This window comes from Manis pentadactyla, chromosome 10 (genome assembly GCF_030020395.1).
Source record: "Manis pentadactyla isolate mManPen7 chromosome 10, mManPen7.hap1, whole genome shotgun sequence".
Lineage (NCBI taxonomy): Eukaryota > Metazoa > Chordata > Mammalia > Pholidota > Manidae > Manis > Manis pentadactyla.
In genome coordinates, this window is record NC_080028.1 from 120,732,786 (window position 1) to 120,748,754 (window position 15,969).

The 15,969-nt window shown below is 52.6% G+C and overlaps 2 protein-coding genes across 7 annotated transcripts in view; one reads left to right on the forward strand and one right to left on the reverse strand.

Annotated features, from left to right (window-relative positions):
• DEXI (Dexi homolog) overlaps window positions 1-15,969 on the forward strand; it is a 40,884-nt gene that overhangs the window by 9,605 nt on the left and 15,310 nt on the right. The window contains exons 2-3 of one of the 3 annotated variants that reach the window (XM_057487589.1): window positions 3,477-3,618; window positions 12,997-13,528. The gene's annotated coding sequence lies outside the window, so the exon portion shown is untranslated. Of the gene's footprint in view, window positions 1-2,412; window positions 3,069-3,476; window positions 3,619-12,996; window positions 13,529-15,969 lie in introns of those variants that run through there. The other 2 variants (XM_057487588.1, XM_036928177.2) reach the window with 2 other exon arrangements.
• Window positions 6,099-15,969, reverse strand: part of CIITA (class II major histocompatibility complex transactivator) — a 44,402-nt gene continuing 34,531 nt past the window's right edge. For 3 of the 4 annotated variants that reach the window (XM_036928172.2, XM_036928174.2, XM_036928176.2), the window contains exons 13-20: window positions 15,222-15,293; window positions 12,482-12,562; window positions 11,873-11,965; window positions 10,614-10,700; window positions 8,201-8,284; window positions 7,934-8,017; window positions 7,218-7,315; window positions 6,099-6,672 (exon numbers count right to left, since the gene is read on the reverse strand). In XM_036928172.2, coding sequence (XP_036784067.2) covers window positions 7,240-7,315; window positions 7,934-8,017; window positions 8,201-8,284; window positions 10,614-10,700; window positions 11,873-11,965; window positions 12,482-12,562; window positions 15,222-15,293 — 577 coding nt within the window. In that variant the 3' untranslated portion in view covers window positions 6,099-6,672; window positions 7,218-7,239. Of the gene's footprint in view, window positions 6,673-7,210; window positions 7,316-7,933; window positions 8,018-8,200; window positions 8,285-10,613; window positions 10,701-11,872; window positions 11,966-12,481; window positions 12,563-15,221; window positions 15,294-15,969 lie in introns of all 4 variants that reach the window. The other variant, XM_036928173.2, reaches the window with a different exon arrangement.

A 15,969-nucleotide genomic window follows, 5' to 3' on the forward strand; every position in this document is an offset into this window, starting at 1 on the left:
CTGCCTTGGAGATGGCTGCAGCGAGCCCCAGGAAGGGTGAGCCTCAGTAAGTCATTCTGTGCCAGGTTCCTGGAGGCCAGTGCTCTCTGGAGCCCCCCAGCACTGACCCCACAGGGAACCCCAGAGATTCCTTGGAGGAGGGAGGTCAGCAGGTGGTGGGCTCCTGGCAGGATGGGCGGGGACCCCGTGAGCACCTTCCTAAAGCCTGTGCTCTGGGATGTGCTGGCTGCAGGCTGGGCTTCCCTTCCCACGCCAGGCCAGGTGGGCCGGAGGACTCGAGGACTTGCCTGTGTCCTCAGTAGGAGCCAGGGAAGGTCTCCGAGCAGGAAAGGACATTTTCCCAGCTGGCCTCTAGAACATGAACCTGGCAGAGGACACGAGAGACTTGGCCCGTTTAGCGCCTGCTCACCTCTCCCGCCGTGTGTCCCCATGCCAGCCTTCTTCTCCCTGCCTACCCCATATCACACTGCAGGAGGTGCCAGGACCTGCTATGCCCTTGTTACCTGCCCTTCCTCTGCCTGGCGTTCCCTTTGTGCACAGCCTCCCCCAGGCTCCAGGCTCCATCTGTTCCCGGTCTTTATCCTGTCAGGTGTGTTACCTTAGGCTGAAGTCGCTCACTAGATTGTGTCAGAGGCAGGGGCTGTTCAACCACAGGGTCCCCGGCATCCAGCTCGGGGCCTGGCACACAGGAGGTACAAGATTATGTAATGTTTAAAATCTCCAGTGCGGCAAAGCCCCGGAGAGCAGAGCGTCCTTAGGAAATGACTTACCCTCTCTGAACCCTAGTGTTTTCATCTGTGAAATGGAATCATAACAGTGTGTAACTCCTGGGATTGTTAGGAGGGTTGGATGAAGTGACCTTTGTAACGTCCCACCTCAGGTGTGCTCTCTCAGGAAGAGACCCTGGGACAGGAGTCAAGAGCAAGTCATTTATTTGGCAAACGATCCCAGGAAGTACTGGTGGGGGGTGGGGCAGTGAGACAGGGAAAGGATGCATCACCGTGTGGTCACCACTGAGACTGTGGGTTCAGTACTGCTCAGCAACTCCAGGAGCCAGTGTGGATGGAGACCGTGCCTCAGGGTCGGGAGCCGGGGTACTGATCCACCACCTGGTGGCCGTCCCTGGTGGGAAGGCAGCCACTGGGAGACATTAGCTTTGCCTGCGTTGGCAACCCAGGGGCCAGGCCAGCTCCGGAGGCAGGGACAGGCCTCAGGCAGAGAGGCAGGTCCCCGCAGGTGGAAGCTGCCAGGCCAGCAGGCCCTGGAAGGGTGAGTGGAAGGGTGAGTGGAGTGAATGGGGCAAGATACCCACAGCCTGTGCCTTGAACTCGGCCCACAGTAAAAGCTCGGGAAGTGGTAGCTGCCCTGACTGGTGATTCTTTTGTGGTCACTAGTCCAGCACCAGCTCTGCTTGTCAACAGTTGTGCAGCTTTAGACAGGTTGCTTTTGGCGTCTCTGAACCTTGTGGAAATGCACGGTTGTCAACAGGAGCAGTTCTGCCCCTTCGGGTGGCCCTTGGAAACGGGGCAAGGGAGCATTTCTAGTTGTCACAGTGCCTGGGGGTGCCTCTGGCATTAGTGGTCAGGGACCGCGGATACTGCTGAACATCCTGCAGTGCCCAGAACAGTCCCTGCATTGGAGAAGTGTCCTGCCCCAAATGCCAACAGCATCCTGACGAGCAACAACATATATTATGTGTTAAACATGTAAGGTTTTTTTGATGCTCAGTGACGTTTGCAGAAGGAATAGTCTGAGCTGGCAAAGATGAAGGTCGGAACTTGGGTGAAAGGATGGGTCCAGGAGTACAAGCTGCTGCAGAGACACGGGCACCCAGCTGGACACAGAGGAGGAAACAAGAAATGGGGACCAGCTGAAGGGCCAGGCAGTGGGGTGGTGCCAGGTCCCAGGAGCACGAGCCAAGTGGGGCTGCTGAGTCGCTTGGCTGTGGCCACAGCCTTCCTGTAGGCTGCGAAGCATTTTCCGGGCAAAGTGGGGGGTGCTGCCAAGCCCTCCCCACTACCCAGAGCTTGCTCACTGCCCTGGCACCAAGTCAGCCAGCAGACCCTGGGTGACCCCTGAGCGCCCGCCCTTCTTCCTCAGGCACCAGGGTCCCCCTCCTCCCTCCCAGTAATGGTCAGTTTATCCTCTCCCGTGTGAAATGGCACATGTTCTCCAGCCCAGGGTCCTCAGAAATCAGGCAAATTCATTAAGAGGAGTCATTAATAAAAAGTATAGGCAAACCCCCCAGCTGAGTCTGTGGGGTCTAGTGGTTCTGGAAGACACGGGATGGAGGAAGGCTTCCCTGTCCCACCTCGAGTTTCTGAGGCCTGGTGGATGGGTCCAGATCCCCTGCTGGCAGGGTGGCAGGGCAGCGTTTCCACTCCAGTAATGCCCCTTTTTCCTTCTTGTTAGGCCTGCTCCCCTTGAAAGCTCCGTGCCATCAGAGAGGCTCCTGTCCGGACCCCGGAGGGTGGGGCGGAAAGACTGAGCCTGAATGCCCAAGTGGGAAAGGCATCTGCCCCCATCCCAGGGGGACAGTGTGGGCACCCAGAGGCCTCCCCCACCTGCAGCCTCGCACAGATGGCCCTGCCCTGGCTTCTGGCCCTTTGCAATGGCGGTGGACGTTTACAGGAACCCAGCCAGGGTCTACCTCCCTGCTCTTCACCCCCAGCTGCACCTGCTTCCCCCACTTAACCTTCAGAGAGGACACGTCACCCGCGGACACACTCCCAGCTCTGGGACTGCCAGCTGTTCGATGCCAGTTGAGCCTTCAGCGCGCTGGGTTTGGCCCAAGGCTGGTCTCGGGCAGGGAGTGACTCAGAAGGGAAAGGAGCCGAGAGCGCATCAGGGGCCGAGGGCCTGGTTCCGACGCACTCGTTGCAAGTTGCTTGTTCCTAATCAGGTTGCCAGAACTGATCCATCAGGCTGGGGGAGGACCGCTTTGCTCCTCTGGCCAGAATATTTTTTTTTGAAAATGTGAGTGGTGTGAATACTTGATTTCGATAAACCTGTAAAAGCAATACTTAGGAGGCTGACTTATTTCAATTAAAAAATTGTATGCAACTCCAGCCCGTGCGGGCCCTGCCTGTATTTAATGGGAGACTCGGGAAAGGGGTCCTTGTGCAGCCTCACAGCTGACAAAGAGCAGGAGAGTTGGGGGTCTGCAGTCGGAGACCCAGCAGGGTTTGGAGGGAGTCACCAAGTCCCACACTGGCCCCCTCCTGGCTTCCACCAGCCTGAGAAGCCAGGGCCAGCCTCAGGGGCTGGTGTGAGGCCCTGTGCTGGGCCCGTGGAAGACCTCAAAGAGGGCGATGGCGAGGGAGGGAGGGAAGCAACGGATGGGTGAACCCGGGTGGCTTCTGGTTACGTGAAGAAACAGCAGTAAGTCCCCGCAGTCTGCAGAGCACGTGATGCTTTCTAACGCTCCTCCGCATAACTCGTGTCAGGTGAGTACAAGGATTTGCTCCATTCTACAGGTGAGGAGACAGGTGTGGGGAGGTACCTCTCCAGCAGAACTCAAGAGAAAAGGCACCCACAGCACCACTTGTCTTCATGTGATTAAAGACATGGGATGCTGAGAAATGGCGAGAGAAGACACTTGAGAAGCCAAGGGAAAAGGTGAGTGTGAAAGGGGAGACATTTGCAGTGGGAGAGAGGCCTGAGGGGAAAGGTGGGGCATTGAAAGACGCAGCAAGTGTGGAATCATGTCATTAACGTACAGTGTGACCCCAGACGTGACTTGCCGCACTTTCTTGGGCCTTGCTTCTGCTACCCAGCAAATGGGGCTTGTGGAGCAATTCAGCACCCCATGCCTGTGCCCACAGGGACACTCCAAGAAGTCAAAAAGCAAGTTTGCGTCTTGACTCCTTACAGGGGTGTGACCTTGGGTAAGTCACATCGTCTGTGAAATGGGGAAGATAATTTACATACCTCATAAATGACTTTGTGTTTATTACAAAGGTGCCCCACTGGGCTGACATGGCTCCACACCAGACTCACAGCTTGGCAAGCATAGCTGCCCACTTGCCATCTGTGTTACTCGGGTGCTTTTGTGCAGTGCACAGACTGCCCAACCACCCCCACCTGCCCAGGGGTTTTTTCTAATTTACTAAAACACAAGGCTTACCAGAGTAGGGACCTTGAGCATCTTACAGAATACACCACTGTGTCCTCTATGTATTTGTGGAGTGAATAAAGCAGATAAATTTAGCAAAGCTGGGGTGAGGATCATTCATTCACAAACATTTCCAGAACATTTACTATGTGCAGGCACCTCACTGGGTGCAGAGCGCACAGCAGTGAGCAAAGCAGACAAGTTCTTGCCCTCCTGGAGCTCACATCCTAGGACAAGAGCAGACTGCACAACAAATAAGTGCAAAGAAGGTAAACCAGTGGCAAGAGTCGGGGGTGGAGAGGGACGGGGTGAATAGGGTAGTCTGCCAGCCCTTACTGAGGAGCCCTTACTGTCCTCTGGACCGAGTGCTGAAGGATGAGACGAAGTCGGCCATGTGAATTGCTGGGAAGAACATTCCAGGCAAAGGCAGAAGCTGTCCTATGTGATAAGGACAGCTAACACATAGTCAGCTGTGTGCCAGGCTCTTGTTCTCGGGGTATTAGCTCATTGACTCTCTGCATGACCCCATGGAGAAGGTACTGTGATCATTCCCATTTTACATATGAGGAGACTGAGGCACAGTGAAGTAATCTGCACAAGTGGTGAGCTGAGCATTGAGCCCAAGTGGTCTAGCTCCAGAGGCCATGCTGCGGACCCTAGACTTTGGTCCCTCTTGAGCAGGAGCACTTTAGCCTAGTGCCTAGCACAAAGTAATAATTGCTAACATGTGTCCTACACTGACTAGTGTCTCTTGCACTGTGATAAGCGCTTTACATGTATCAACTCATTTAATAAAGGGTAGCTATCATTTAAAAGTCAGTAAAATGATTAATTAAGGCCTCTGACTATAATTTTGTTATCTCTGAACAGACCACACAGTGGGACCAGTGGTGGCCTCCCCACCTGGCTGAAGGGTGTGGTAGATGTCTGGACTGGAGGGAGACTGGCTCAGTGCTCACCCCCAGCGGTGAACAAATGGGAGTTCCAGGGACTTCACAAAGTCCCCAAGTGCAGGGACACCACAAGGGGGATCCCGGAGCTATTGAACACCCAAATATGGGTCACAACACCTGATGTCCTTTGCAGCTGAGCCTCAGCAGAAAGCAGAGGTGTCTGAAGCCCTCTGACACTCCCCCACCCCCAACTCCCACTTGCTGGGAAAAGGAGGACAGTTTGGGAGCCAGGCATCAGGGCTGATGCACCAGGGCTAAACAGATAGGTCCCACTGCCCCCAGGAGAAAGCCCAGTTACCCCACATCAGTGCTTCTGGCCGAGCAGGCCATTCCTAGGGAAAAACAACAGCCAAGCCGTCAGCTCCCTGCATGGAGAGCAACGCTGCCAAGTTCCTTCCAGGCTTGCCACCCAAGGTGGTTTTCCAGCTTAGCCAGGAAATGGCTCTCAGGGCAGAGTGTGGGTCAGACAGAGGCAGAGGAAGGCATTTCCCTCTGCAAGGCTTCTGGTGCTCTGACTTCACTGATGTCCCAGATAATGAACTTCCCACTGAGCCTTAGGGTGCCATAAAAAAACCCTTCCTGGAAAGACAGGACTTGGACCAAGTTGGACTGTCAAACTAAAGAATGTGGCTTCTAAGGCTGGGTTATACAAAGAACAAAACCTCTCCCTGTGGTCTCTCTCCATCCCCAGCCCTACTCCAGTTCCGTTCTGGGTGATCACCCTTCAATCCAGCCACTGTGCTCTGAGGAAGCCAAAGTTAGCCCCTGTGGAGAGGTGCCCCTCCGACAGTTCTTTAGGGGAACCAAGGCCCCCAGCTCCCAGCCAGTGTCTAGTGAAACTTCAAACCACCCAGGCCCAGGGCAGATGAGCTGTTCCCACCGAGCCCTGCCTGAATGACACGTGAGCAAGTTAATGTGTGTGTTGTTTCAAGCCACTAATTTTGGGGTAGTTTGCGATGCATTAGATAACAGGAACAGCAAGCACCCCAAAATAGTAATCATGGCAAAAACTCAAGCACTGGGCCCTCCTGTGAGATAAAAACCATCTATAATGTAGTGAAAACGACACAAATGGAGGCAGAAAAGACAGGTGTGGTTCCAGCCCATCTCCCCTCCCCTCCTCCATTAGTGTACCACCAGCTGTTTCCCTGCTTGGGGCCAGCGTGCCTGGCCAGGCCTCACTTGGGCCTCAGCAAACACAGTTAGTGCAAAACAGTGAGTCCCTCAGACAGAAAGCAGCCGCCACAGAATCCCAGCCGCCAGGCCACATTTGCCTGCTGGTATCTTCAGAGCCCAAGCATGTGCTGTTAGAGCATGTGGAGGCGGAGATGCAGCCATCTCAGTCCCTCACTCTGAACTGGCCACGACTGTCCAGAGCGTCCTGCAGGGAATGGCTCAGGGCCCAAGTGGACTGCAGCTGCCCCCAGGCGCCCGTCCGTCCACCAGGGCTGCAGTGGTTGAGCAGGGCTGTCATCAGCCTGGGTCCCGAAGGGAGCCGACCTGGGTCTGTCCCTCCCATGGCTGGGCAGGGGCCAGCCCAAGAAGAGCTGTGCCCACAAATGACCAGTTCAAGGTCCAGCGAGGTCAGTGTCCTCAGAGAATGTGCTGCAGGAGGTAAGCAGAGGGGGTTGGTCAGGGAGCTTTAGAAGGACCAGCCTGACACATAGATAGAACATTGTGGAGATGGTGGGAATGGGGAAGGCAGTGTCACAGATCAGGGGAGCACAGAAGTAAGGACCGTCGTCTGCACAGTGAGAGGCAGGAAGGTTGTAGAGCAAATTCCTAGGAGCACAGTGTGGGGCACCAGGGCAACCAGCAGGCTGAAATAGAAGTAGGGGGTCTTGGCAGTCCTCAGAGGAGATCTTCCCATTGCTGAGGCCATGGGCTATGGATGGCTGACCCACCCTGTCCTTCCGCCCATCTCCAAGACTGGTCACAGTGAGGGTCTTTAGGGCCCAAGTCCTCAAAGCCTTTCAAAGACACCTCCACCGAGACTAGCATAGAGGCAGGGTGCCCCGGATGGTTCATAGTCCGGGGGTGGTCAGCTGGCTCCCACCTGTCACCCTTGCCTACTTTTTATAGATCCCAACTTCACAGGACACTGACCCCAGGGGACCCTGCAGTTGTCACCTTCCAAGCCCACCTGTTACCTCATCCCAGCCACAGCCAGGATCATCTCAGGCTGATCCGTGAGTCCAGCTGCTGCAGGTGTTCCTGGACACCAAATGGGATGGTGGGCGTCCACATCCTGATGGGACATGGCATGTAGCAGCCAGGTGAGAGAAGAGCGGGTGGCCCAGAGCCCCCAGTGAAAGCTTTCCCCTAACCCCTCCTTCCACCCAGCCTAGAACCTTGGGGACTTGCCACATGGCAAGACCAGATCAGTGTGGGGTTCTAGGGACAGGAGACACCTAGGAGCCCCGAGACCCTTTACTTTAGACCTGGTTCTGCTGCTGTCTTGCTGTGTGACCTCAAAAACGTTAACCTCTTTGCCTTATTCTCCTCCTCTGTAAAATGGGTCTTAAAAGATCCACCCTGTCCCTCTTAGAAGACAAGTGTAACTATGTAGATGGAAGTGCTTTGAGAGAGTATAAAGTACCAATATGTGATATTAGACATCATGATGGTATAAAAAGAAATAAGTTTGTACCAAACAAACTTGCCAATTTTGAATGTCAAAAATGGCTGACTATAAGCAATTTCATATCATTCAACCCAAACTGCTTGAGGGTAAATACTGTTATCACTCCCGTTTCATAGATGAAGAAACTGAGGCCAGGAGGGGTGAAGTGCTTGGTTGCACACTGGTGAGGAGCATGCCTAGAGAGCTGCTGGTGCTCCACCCACTGGGGCTGCAGAGACTTACGCCAGCGTCTCCACGTGAGGGCACTTTCTCAGGCTGGCGGCGAGCTGCTGGGCCCCCACAGCTGTGAACTTGTTGTACTGGACACTGGGGAGAGAAACCCATCCTGGGGTCAGGCCCTGGGGACCATCCAGCCCCAGACCAAGGCCACCGCCACACTCCCAACTATCAGACCTCGGCCCCGCCCTTCCCAGGATGCCAGCAGGAACCCTCTCATCTTCCCAAGCCCCAGGCCCCTGCTACCCACTGCTGCCCAGGCTTCCAACTTACTCGAGCACCCGGAGGGACACCATCTGTGGGAGCACGTGTGCTAGGCTCTCAGCTCCCGTATCACAGATGCAGTTATTGTACAGGCTGCCGGGAAACAGAGGTCAGGGCAGGGGCTGGAGACGCGGGCCCAGGGGGATCTGCACCCAGCCCCATTTCATACAGGGGCAAACTGAGACCCAGAGAATTGAGGCTGCTTCTCTGCGGTCACAGTGAGTCTGGGGAAGCAGAAGGACTGTAGCTTCCTGGCTGAGACTTCCCAAGTTCAAATCCCAGGTCTGTGGCTTGCTGCCTGGGTGACCTTTGGTGAGTCACTTAAATCCTCTGTGATTCAGTTTGTGCCTCCGTAAAAGGGGCATGACAGAGGGATTGTGGGGAGGAGTAAATGAATTACTGATGGTTAAATACCCAGAACGGGCCCTGGCACGTGGAATGAACTAAATATTGGTTCTGGTTATTACGACATCCCAGGGGGTTTTGTGAGGGTTATAGGAGTGATCGTAATGGGTACGACTGGCAGTGGGGATAGTAGGGAGAGCAAAACCCAGAGTCCTCGGGCTGGCTTTGGTTTCTGTGGCATATTTACAGCCACCATCAGCAGGACAGGTGTCACTGGGGTTTACTTGAGCTGTGTACTCATTAACAAGCGTCCTTTGAATAAGCCAGTTGCTGACATGGTTCTAATTTCAAGACCGTGACTTCGTCATGACTCAGCTTCAGGGCTACACTGCAGGGCTGCAAGTAAAAGCAGCAGGTCTATACTGCAGCAAAGCAGATCCAAGCTAAACTCCAGCAAGCTCCTCATGTCAGGAGTTAGCCAGTAGCCAGGCACAAACTAGACAGGCTTTACCGAATCTTCCTGGGTGGGTCTTAGAGCCCAGAAGGCCCTCCCTCCTCCCCACAGAGGGTTCTTCCCCTATTTCATCCATGCTAGGTTGTACGTGTTCACATTTGAGTATCATTGAATTCAGTATGTCTCTGATAAACAATAAGTGTCATAGTTTAATTAATGTCACTGCATTTTAACACTTAGAGTGTCTTACAATGGATGGCATCTTAGATTCCACAAAATATGAGGCTTTTAAAAGTGTCAGTAAGATCAGATATCACCTCCATACACCCCACTTTCTTTTCCATTCACAATGGAAAAACCCCCCTCCTGACCAACCTATAAAGGCCTCTATGATCTGGCCTCCCCAGACCTGTCGTACCTCATCTCTCACCCTCTGTTCCTCATTCCCTATAGCCAGCCAAAGGGGTCCTTCTGACCTTCAAAGACCCATATTCTTTTCCACTTCAGGGTCTCTGCATCTTCTGTTCCCTCTTCCTGGAATGCTTGTCCCTGAGAGCTCCCACAGAAGGGGAAGGGTCACCTCCTCAGAGGTCTCCTGACCTCCTGGGTGCATTCAAGACTCCCTATTATACTATCCTGGGACCTTGTGAGTTTCCATCCCAGAATGAATCACTCTTTTAAAATATTTTATTTATGCATATGCTTACTTAATTTTTGTGCAAGAAACTTGAAAGTGAGAACCACATTTGTTTTGTTCATAGATGTATCTCTAGTTATTAGCACAGTTTCTGGCCCACGGTTCATATAGAGAATATTAGATGCCCCGCACAGGTCTAGGGAGTGCCAATCACGGAGACTATGAGTTGTATGGTACACAACCTATACAGTTGCACATGGTGACCCTGGCTGGAAGGCTCTGACTCTGATTGTCCTCAGCAGGTGACGAGGGCTGGGGAATAAAGGAAAGTTCCTACCAGCCTTGTGGGAGAGGAAAGCTGGCAAAGCTGAGGTGAACGACTGGGGCTCTGGTCCATGCTCTAGGATCCCTTATTAGTCCCTGGTACCACCAGGTGCCAGGCTGGGAAGTAACGAAGAGCAGGAAGTGCTATGCAGTGCCCACCAGAAGGTGGCAGTATAGGCATGTACTGGTGTACGAGTGACCAGAGTAAACCAGGGCTGTCTGAGTGGTCAGCCTTCTAGAAATCACCTGGACTCCAGAACAGGTTCGTCCCTGCCATCTCCCGGGGAAAGAGGACCAATAATTATTGCACAGCAGAGCCAGGCATTGCACCAAGTGCTTTCCATAGGCCATAGGGATGGGTACCCATTTTCCAGATGAGAAAATAGACTTGGGATGTGTAAGCAACTTGCCCACAGTTTGTCAGATGCTCTTTCCTCAGGTCTTGTCCGGGCACATGGCATTTCCCAGCTCCAGGTGGCTGTGTTCATATTGGATTTTAGGTTAATGGCACCCACCCAAGTTGTGCAACACCAGTGAGGCAGACCAGCCAGTAGTGATTGCTCCCAGGGCCCCAGTGCTAGGCTTTGCAGATGGCACAAAGGGGCTCTCTGCACTCGCTCAGCCCGCCAGCTTAGCACCTGCCGTGGCAGGGCCCCACTCACCTCAGCCTGAGGAGGGACGCAGCCAGCGAGGGCAGGGCCTCGGCGAGCTTGCAGGCGCCCACGTCAGTGATGCTGTTCTGGGACAAGCTGCAGGGACACGGGTAGGGGACGGACTCAGGGCCAAGCCTGGATGCCCCTTTTCCATCAGCACCCCTCCACCTGGGGCTCAGGCAGAGCTGGGAAACCCTTGCTTCCTCAAGGGGCAGCCCAGAGCAGCAGACACGTGACCCGTCTACCTCGATGAGTCATGAGCGGTGAGCTGTGAATGGCTCTGTGGGTGGACTTGTGCAGACTTTTAATAGATAAGATACCATCACATCCTGTGGCTGATGGGATAGTGTGGGTGGGAGGGTGCAGAAGACAGAGGGAGAGGGCTCTCCCCGACATCTGCTCATGATCTTACAGCACTCCTTTCTTCCTTTGGGCCACTTTTCAGCACTGTCATTAAGTTAGTGTTCCTGTTATTTGTTTAATGGCTGTCGGTATCACAAAACTAGGGATTAGGTCTGTTTTGTTCATTACTATGGCCCGTGCTTACAGACTGCCAAACACGCAGTAGGTGCTCAATAAATATTTAAGTGGAGAAAAAAAGAAAGAAAGGGAAGTGAAGGAAGGGATGGGAGGGAGGCAAAGAGGGAGAGAGGGAAATCTAGCTTACCCTGTGTTGCCTAGAACATTATAAATTCCCCAAGAAGTCTTAGTGTCCTACAATCAAGGAAATCCGGAAGTGAATTCTGGTGAATTCTGTAGATGCCCTGGTGCGGGTAGAGTTTGAGGACACCCTCCTCTGAACCTTTATGGTTCAGTAAAAAATTATGTTGATTCTCCTGCTTCACATCCAGCTCCTATTTCCCAAAACCCATAACAGTTTTTTTTTAAATAGAAATGTACTATCTTGGTAATAATGTTCTACCCATAAATCCTAATCTATCTCTGTTTTACCCCCAGTATAATTTTTTTCTCATTCAACATTGCTTACATTCATTACTGTATGCCTGCTAACTATGGACTCATCTGTTTTCTTGCTCAGGGTGTCAGGGGCTCTATTTGTTTTGTTTAAGGCGGGGTCTCCCAGGCCTAGAATGGTGCCTGCACGTAGTAGGTGTTCCTTAATTTTTGTTGATTGAGTTAATATAATGATTGGTTGACTGGATGATAAAATAAAGAAATGAGTAAATGAATTAATGGGTGGATGAATCAAAGAAATACAAAGCCAGCTGGACTTGGGGGACCAAATGCCACAGGCCCACACCACTCACTTGAGCGTCTCCAAGGCCTTCAGTTGAGGGAAGGTGGCTGATAGCTGCGCGACCCCCTCATCCCCAATCTTGTTCTCACTCAGTGAGTCCAGGCTGCAAGTGGAATCAGATGGGGGGCCATCAGCCAGCATGCCATAGGCCCCCTCCTTTCCCTCTCCCTGTAGCCCAGCGTGTCTTCATCACCTGGGGGTGCCAATTAGCTTGCCAGGGGACAAGCGTCTAACTCCCCATGGACCTGAATCGGTGTTTTCCTTCCTGGGAGCCCCATGAGCTCAGGCAACTTCTTAACTTCGTGGGACCACAATCGTGGGGTGGGATCATGCTCCCTGACCCACCGTGCCTGCCCAGGAGGTTGCTGGGAGCAGGACATGGGGCTGGAGATGGAAAAGGTCACAAAAGGATTCAGCCTTCTGTTTATTATCAGAGACTCCCATCTGCCGTCCCTTCCTGGGAGTGGGGCCACCTGGTTCCCCCACACCAGCAGCACTGAGGAAGCAGGAGGAGAGAGAGAGGGCAAAGAGAAGGCCCTTCTCCATGCGGGTGGCTCAGAGGCGGGGGCTGAGGCTATCGAACACCAAAGTGTGGGGAGCGTTCGGGATGGATACTCACTCCAGATGCTGAAGGGAGGAAAAGGCCTCGAGGATCCTCACCAGTCTGGGGAAAGCCTGGGGGCCCAAGACAGGGCCCAGCCTAGGAGGCAGAGAGCAGAGGTAAGACCCCAGAACAGCTCCCAGTGGGGCTCAAACAGGACGCAGAGGGTCGGCCCGGTCTGAGACCCCCTCCCCTTCCCTGCCTCCCCAGCGCCTTACCTCCCCCACCCCCGCCAGGGGGACCCCAACCCCTTCTGCTCTGAGCAGCTTTCATTTTCGAGGCAGAAGCCAGTTTTCACTCCTGCTGACATCCACATGCACCCCTCTCTTGCCCTGGCCTGGGGAAGTGGTCCCCAAACGCTGGCCTGAGAACCACCACCAGTCCTGAGAAAAATGGTTTCCTTATTTACTCAATAACAAATAGGACCATTTATTGAGCACTTATTATATGCTGAGTCCTTCCCTCAGATTAGATCTCAATTCACTCCTCACAATGACTCTGAGCTAAGGGCACTTCTTATCCCCATTTTACAGATGAGGAAACCGAGGCACAGATTGGTGAACTAACTCACACAAGGTCACATCGCCTAGATCGACATTTAGACCAGACTTCGAGGGAATGAGAAAAATAAACACATCAGAGGCCTATTGTATTTAAACTACAGCTATAGGTAGTCAGTGTCAGGCACCATCTTTCATTTTGAAATTATGACCTTTGGACCTTTTTGATATTAAAATGCTCATTCTTTGACAAAATTATAGTGCCAGCAGTGGTTATTTTGCTTGTTTGATTTTAACATACTTGATAAAAATTAAAAGATGGTAGCCGCCCATAGTCACTCAAATTCACTCTGAAATATTCTTGGTCTTGAAATCCCACAGTCTCAAGCCACTAGCCTCAGACAGGTCGTGAGATGGGAGTCTGCAATCTGATTTGAATCCGGGCTCTGCCACTCAGTTCCTGTGGCGACTTTTGGGCCAATGCATTCACCTCTGAGTCTCAGTCTCCTCAGATTTAGCCCCAATCTTACAAGGTTGTTGGAAGGACCGAAGAATTCACTCATCAGATATTGACTGCTTGCCTACTGTGTGCCTACGGGCCCATAGAATCTGTCACGGAGAAAGCCATGAGCGAAACAGACAAAAATCCTTGTCCTGGAGGAGCTGACTTCCATCCCAATAGGGAAGACAGATTATCAAAGAGATCAGTAAACTATCTGGTGAGGAAGATCATACAGTGGCAATAAGAGAAGAAAAGTAGAGTGGCAAGGAGGGAAGAATTGTGTTTTTAAATATGAGAGTCAGAAAAGGCCTCTCTCAGTGAAAACCAGAAGGAAGTGAAAGCGTGGGCCATGCAGAAGTCTGGGGAAGAGTGTCCTGGGCAGAAGGCACAGTCTGTGCAAAGGCCCAGAGGCTACAACATGCCTAGTGAGGCTGAAAGCGAGCAAGGAGACCCATGTGGCTGGAGTGGAATGAGCAAGGGAGAAGGGGTAGGAGACAAGGGTGAAGAGGTAAATGGGGCCAAACTGGGGACGGACGCTGTCTACCAGCAGAGCCCCGCAGGGTTTTGAGCAGCTGAGCACCCTGATCTGTAGGCCAATGATGCGTCCAGGGTGCCTGGCACCCTGGCTGCCCGTCACACACCCGAAATAAACCTTTCCTTCCTTCCTTCCTTCCTCAGAACTTTCTCAGGGCTTCCGACCTCCAGGTGGCTTGTCTCCTGGTTCTGGGCTGTTCCACCCCAAGGCTGCTGTTCGACAGAGCACAGTTCCGACCTCAAGTTAGGGACTTTTTAAGCGGAAAATAATTCAAAGCCAGAAGAGGCCCTGGCCGACTGTTTTCATACATTTCCTCTTTTCAGCAACATTTTTATCTTTGCACAAATTTGGCATCTTATCTCTGTTCAAAACAAGAAACACTTGGCTTTTTCTGGGGTGCAGTGAGGGGCAGTGATCAGGAGGAGCAGACGGCTTGTGGGTAACCAGCTGGGGGATCTTGGGCAAGTTACTTAAACTGGCTAGGCCTCGGTTTCTTTACCTGTAAAATGGAAGAGATAATGACTATCTCCCAGAGTAGCTCTTGGAGTTGATGAGATTATGTATTCAATGCACTGAGCATATTATTGGTGTCTCATCATTCCTTCCTAATGGTTAGATGATTTTGTTCCCTAACAAAGATCAAAGGACCAAGAGTTAGGCTGACCTGACTCTTGTGGCTTTGGAAAAACAATTTACACTGTCTACGCCTCAGTGTCTGTATCTGTACAATGTGAATTTTATTAATAATATATTAATATTATACCTTATATTAATAATAATACCTCCACCCCACATGGCCTTCCCACCTGGTCCCATCCTACTCTTGTGTCAAGATTCAATCACCTTCTCCAGGAGTCCCCTTGACCTCCCCCAGGCGCGCACTCCCACAGTCCTTGAACTTCCTGTCACTCATCACGGCAGGTGGTAACTGCCTATTTACAGCAGACTGCAAGCTCACTGGGGACAGTGGCCTTGGTCATTGGAGTACATCTGTTGAATGAGCATGTCTGCCAGTAAATGGGCCAGTTAGCTTCACACCCAAGAAACTCCAGCACTAGCCCAGATGGGTCGTGCCCCAGCTGCTGAAAGCTGGTTGCCAGAGTGGCAAGGCAAGAGGGTACGAATAACTCTGGACACCACCTCCATTCTGGTGGCTCAAGCCCAGCTGATGCTGGAGAAGAAAGCTGGCGGGTTCCCGAGACAGTTCACCGCATAGCTTACGCAAACTCCAGCCTCTTGAGGTCCCGGACAGCAGGGAGTTCCCCAGCTGTGTCTTCCCAGGAGCTTCTTGTCCTGGAGAGAATGGCAGTGTTAACGGGGAGCAGGCTCTTTGCTTTGCACTAAGCTCTTACCTATGAGCCCTAGGATGCCTGACCCAGGCAGATGGACTGCCTTCCTTGGGGACATTATTGCTCCCATGTTAAAAAGAAAAACCTCAGGACAGGATGTTATTAAGGCATTACTGTGTTTCTCTGGAGTAGGCACTTACCAACACCCACCTCAGGCAGCATATAGGAGGAGCTCAAACAATGTACGATGGAGAAATGAGTGAAAGAAAGTTGTTCTATGGTCAAGTTTTCTCTGCCCTCTGGACTTTAGAGCTCAGCCAGTCCTAGCTGCCTTGAAAAGTGGTCGTGAGTGTCACCACTGTTACTAGACGCAGAAGGCAGCTAATGAACTCTTAGCAGGGGAGAATGTCTCCCTGGCTTTAGCTGAGAAAATATTGGGTACATGACGGCAAGCCTCGAACGGAACAAAGTGATCAGCCCTGGGGGCTCTGCCTGGGTACTGACTGCAGTGAGAGATTGCAGGTGGCCATGGCCCAGGGGGAGGGCATGGGATGCCCCCAAAGGAGAGGAGGCATGAGAACTGCTAGTGGCAAACTTAATATTAGGTCCTCCATGTCCTCAGTCTGCACTGAGGACATGCAGGTGGCCCTGGACCACCTCCCGTGCCCTCCCCCTGCTCA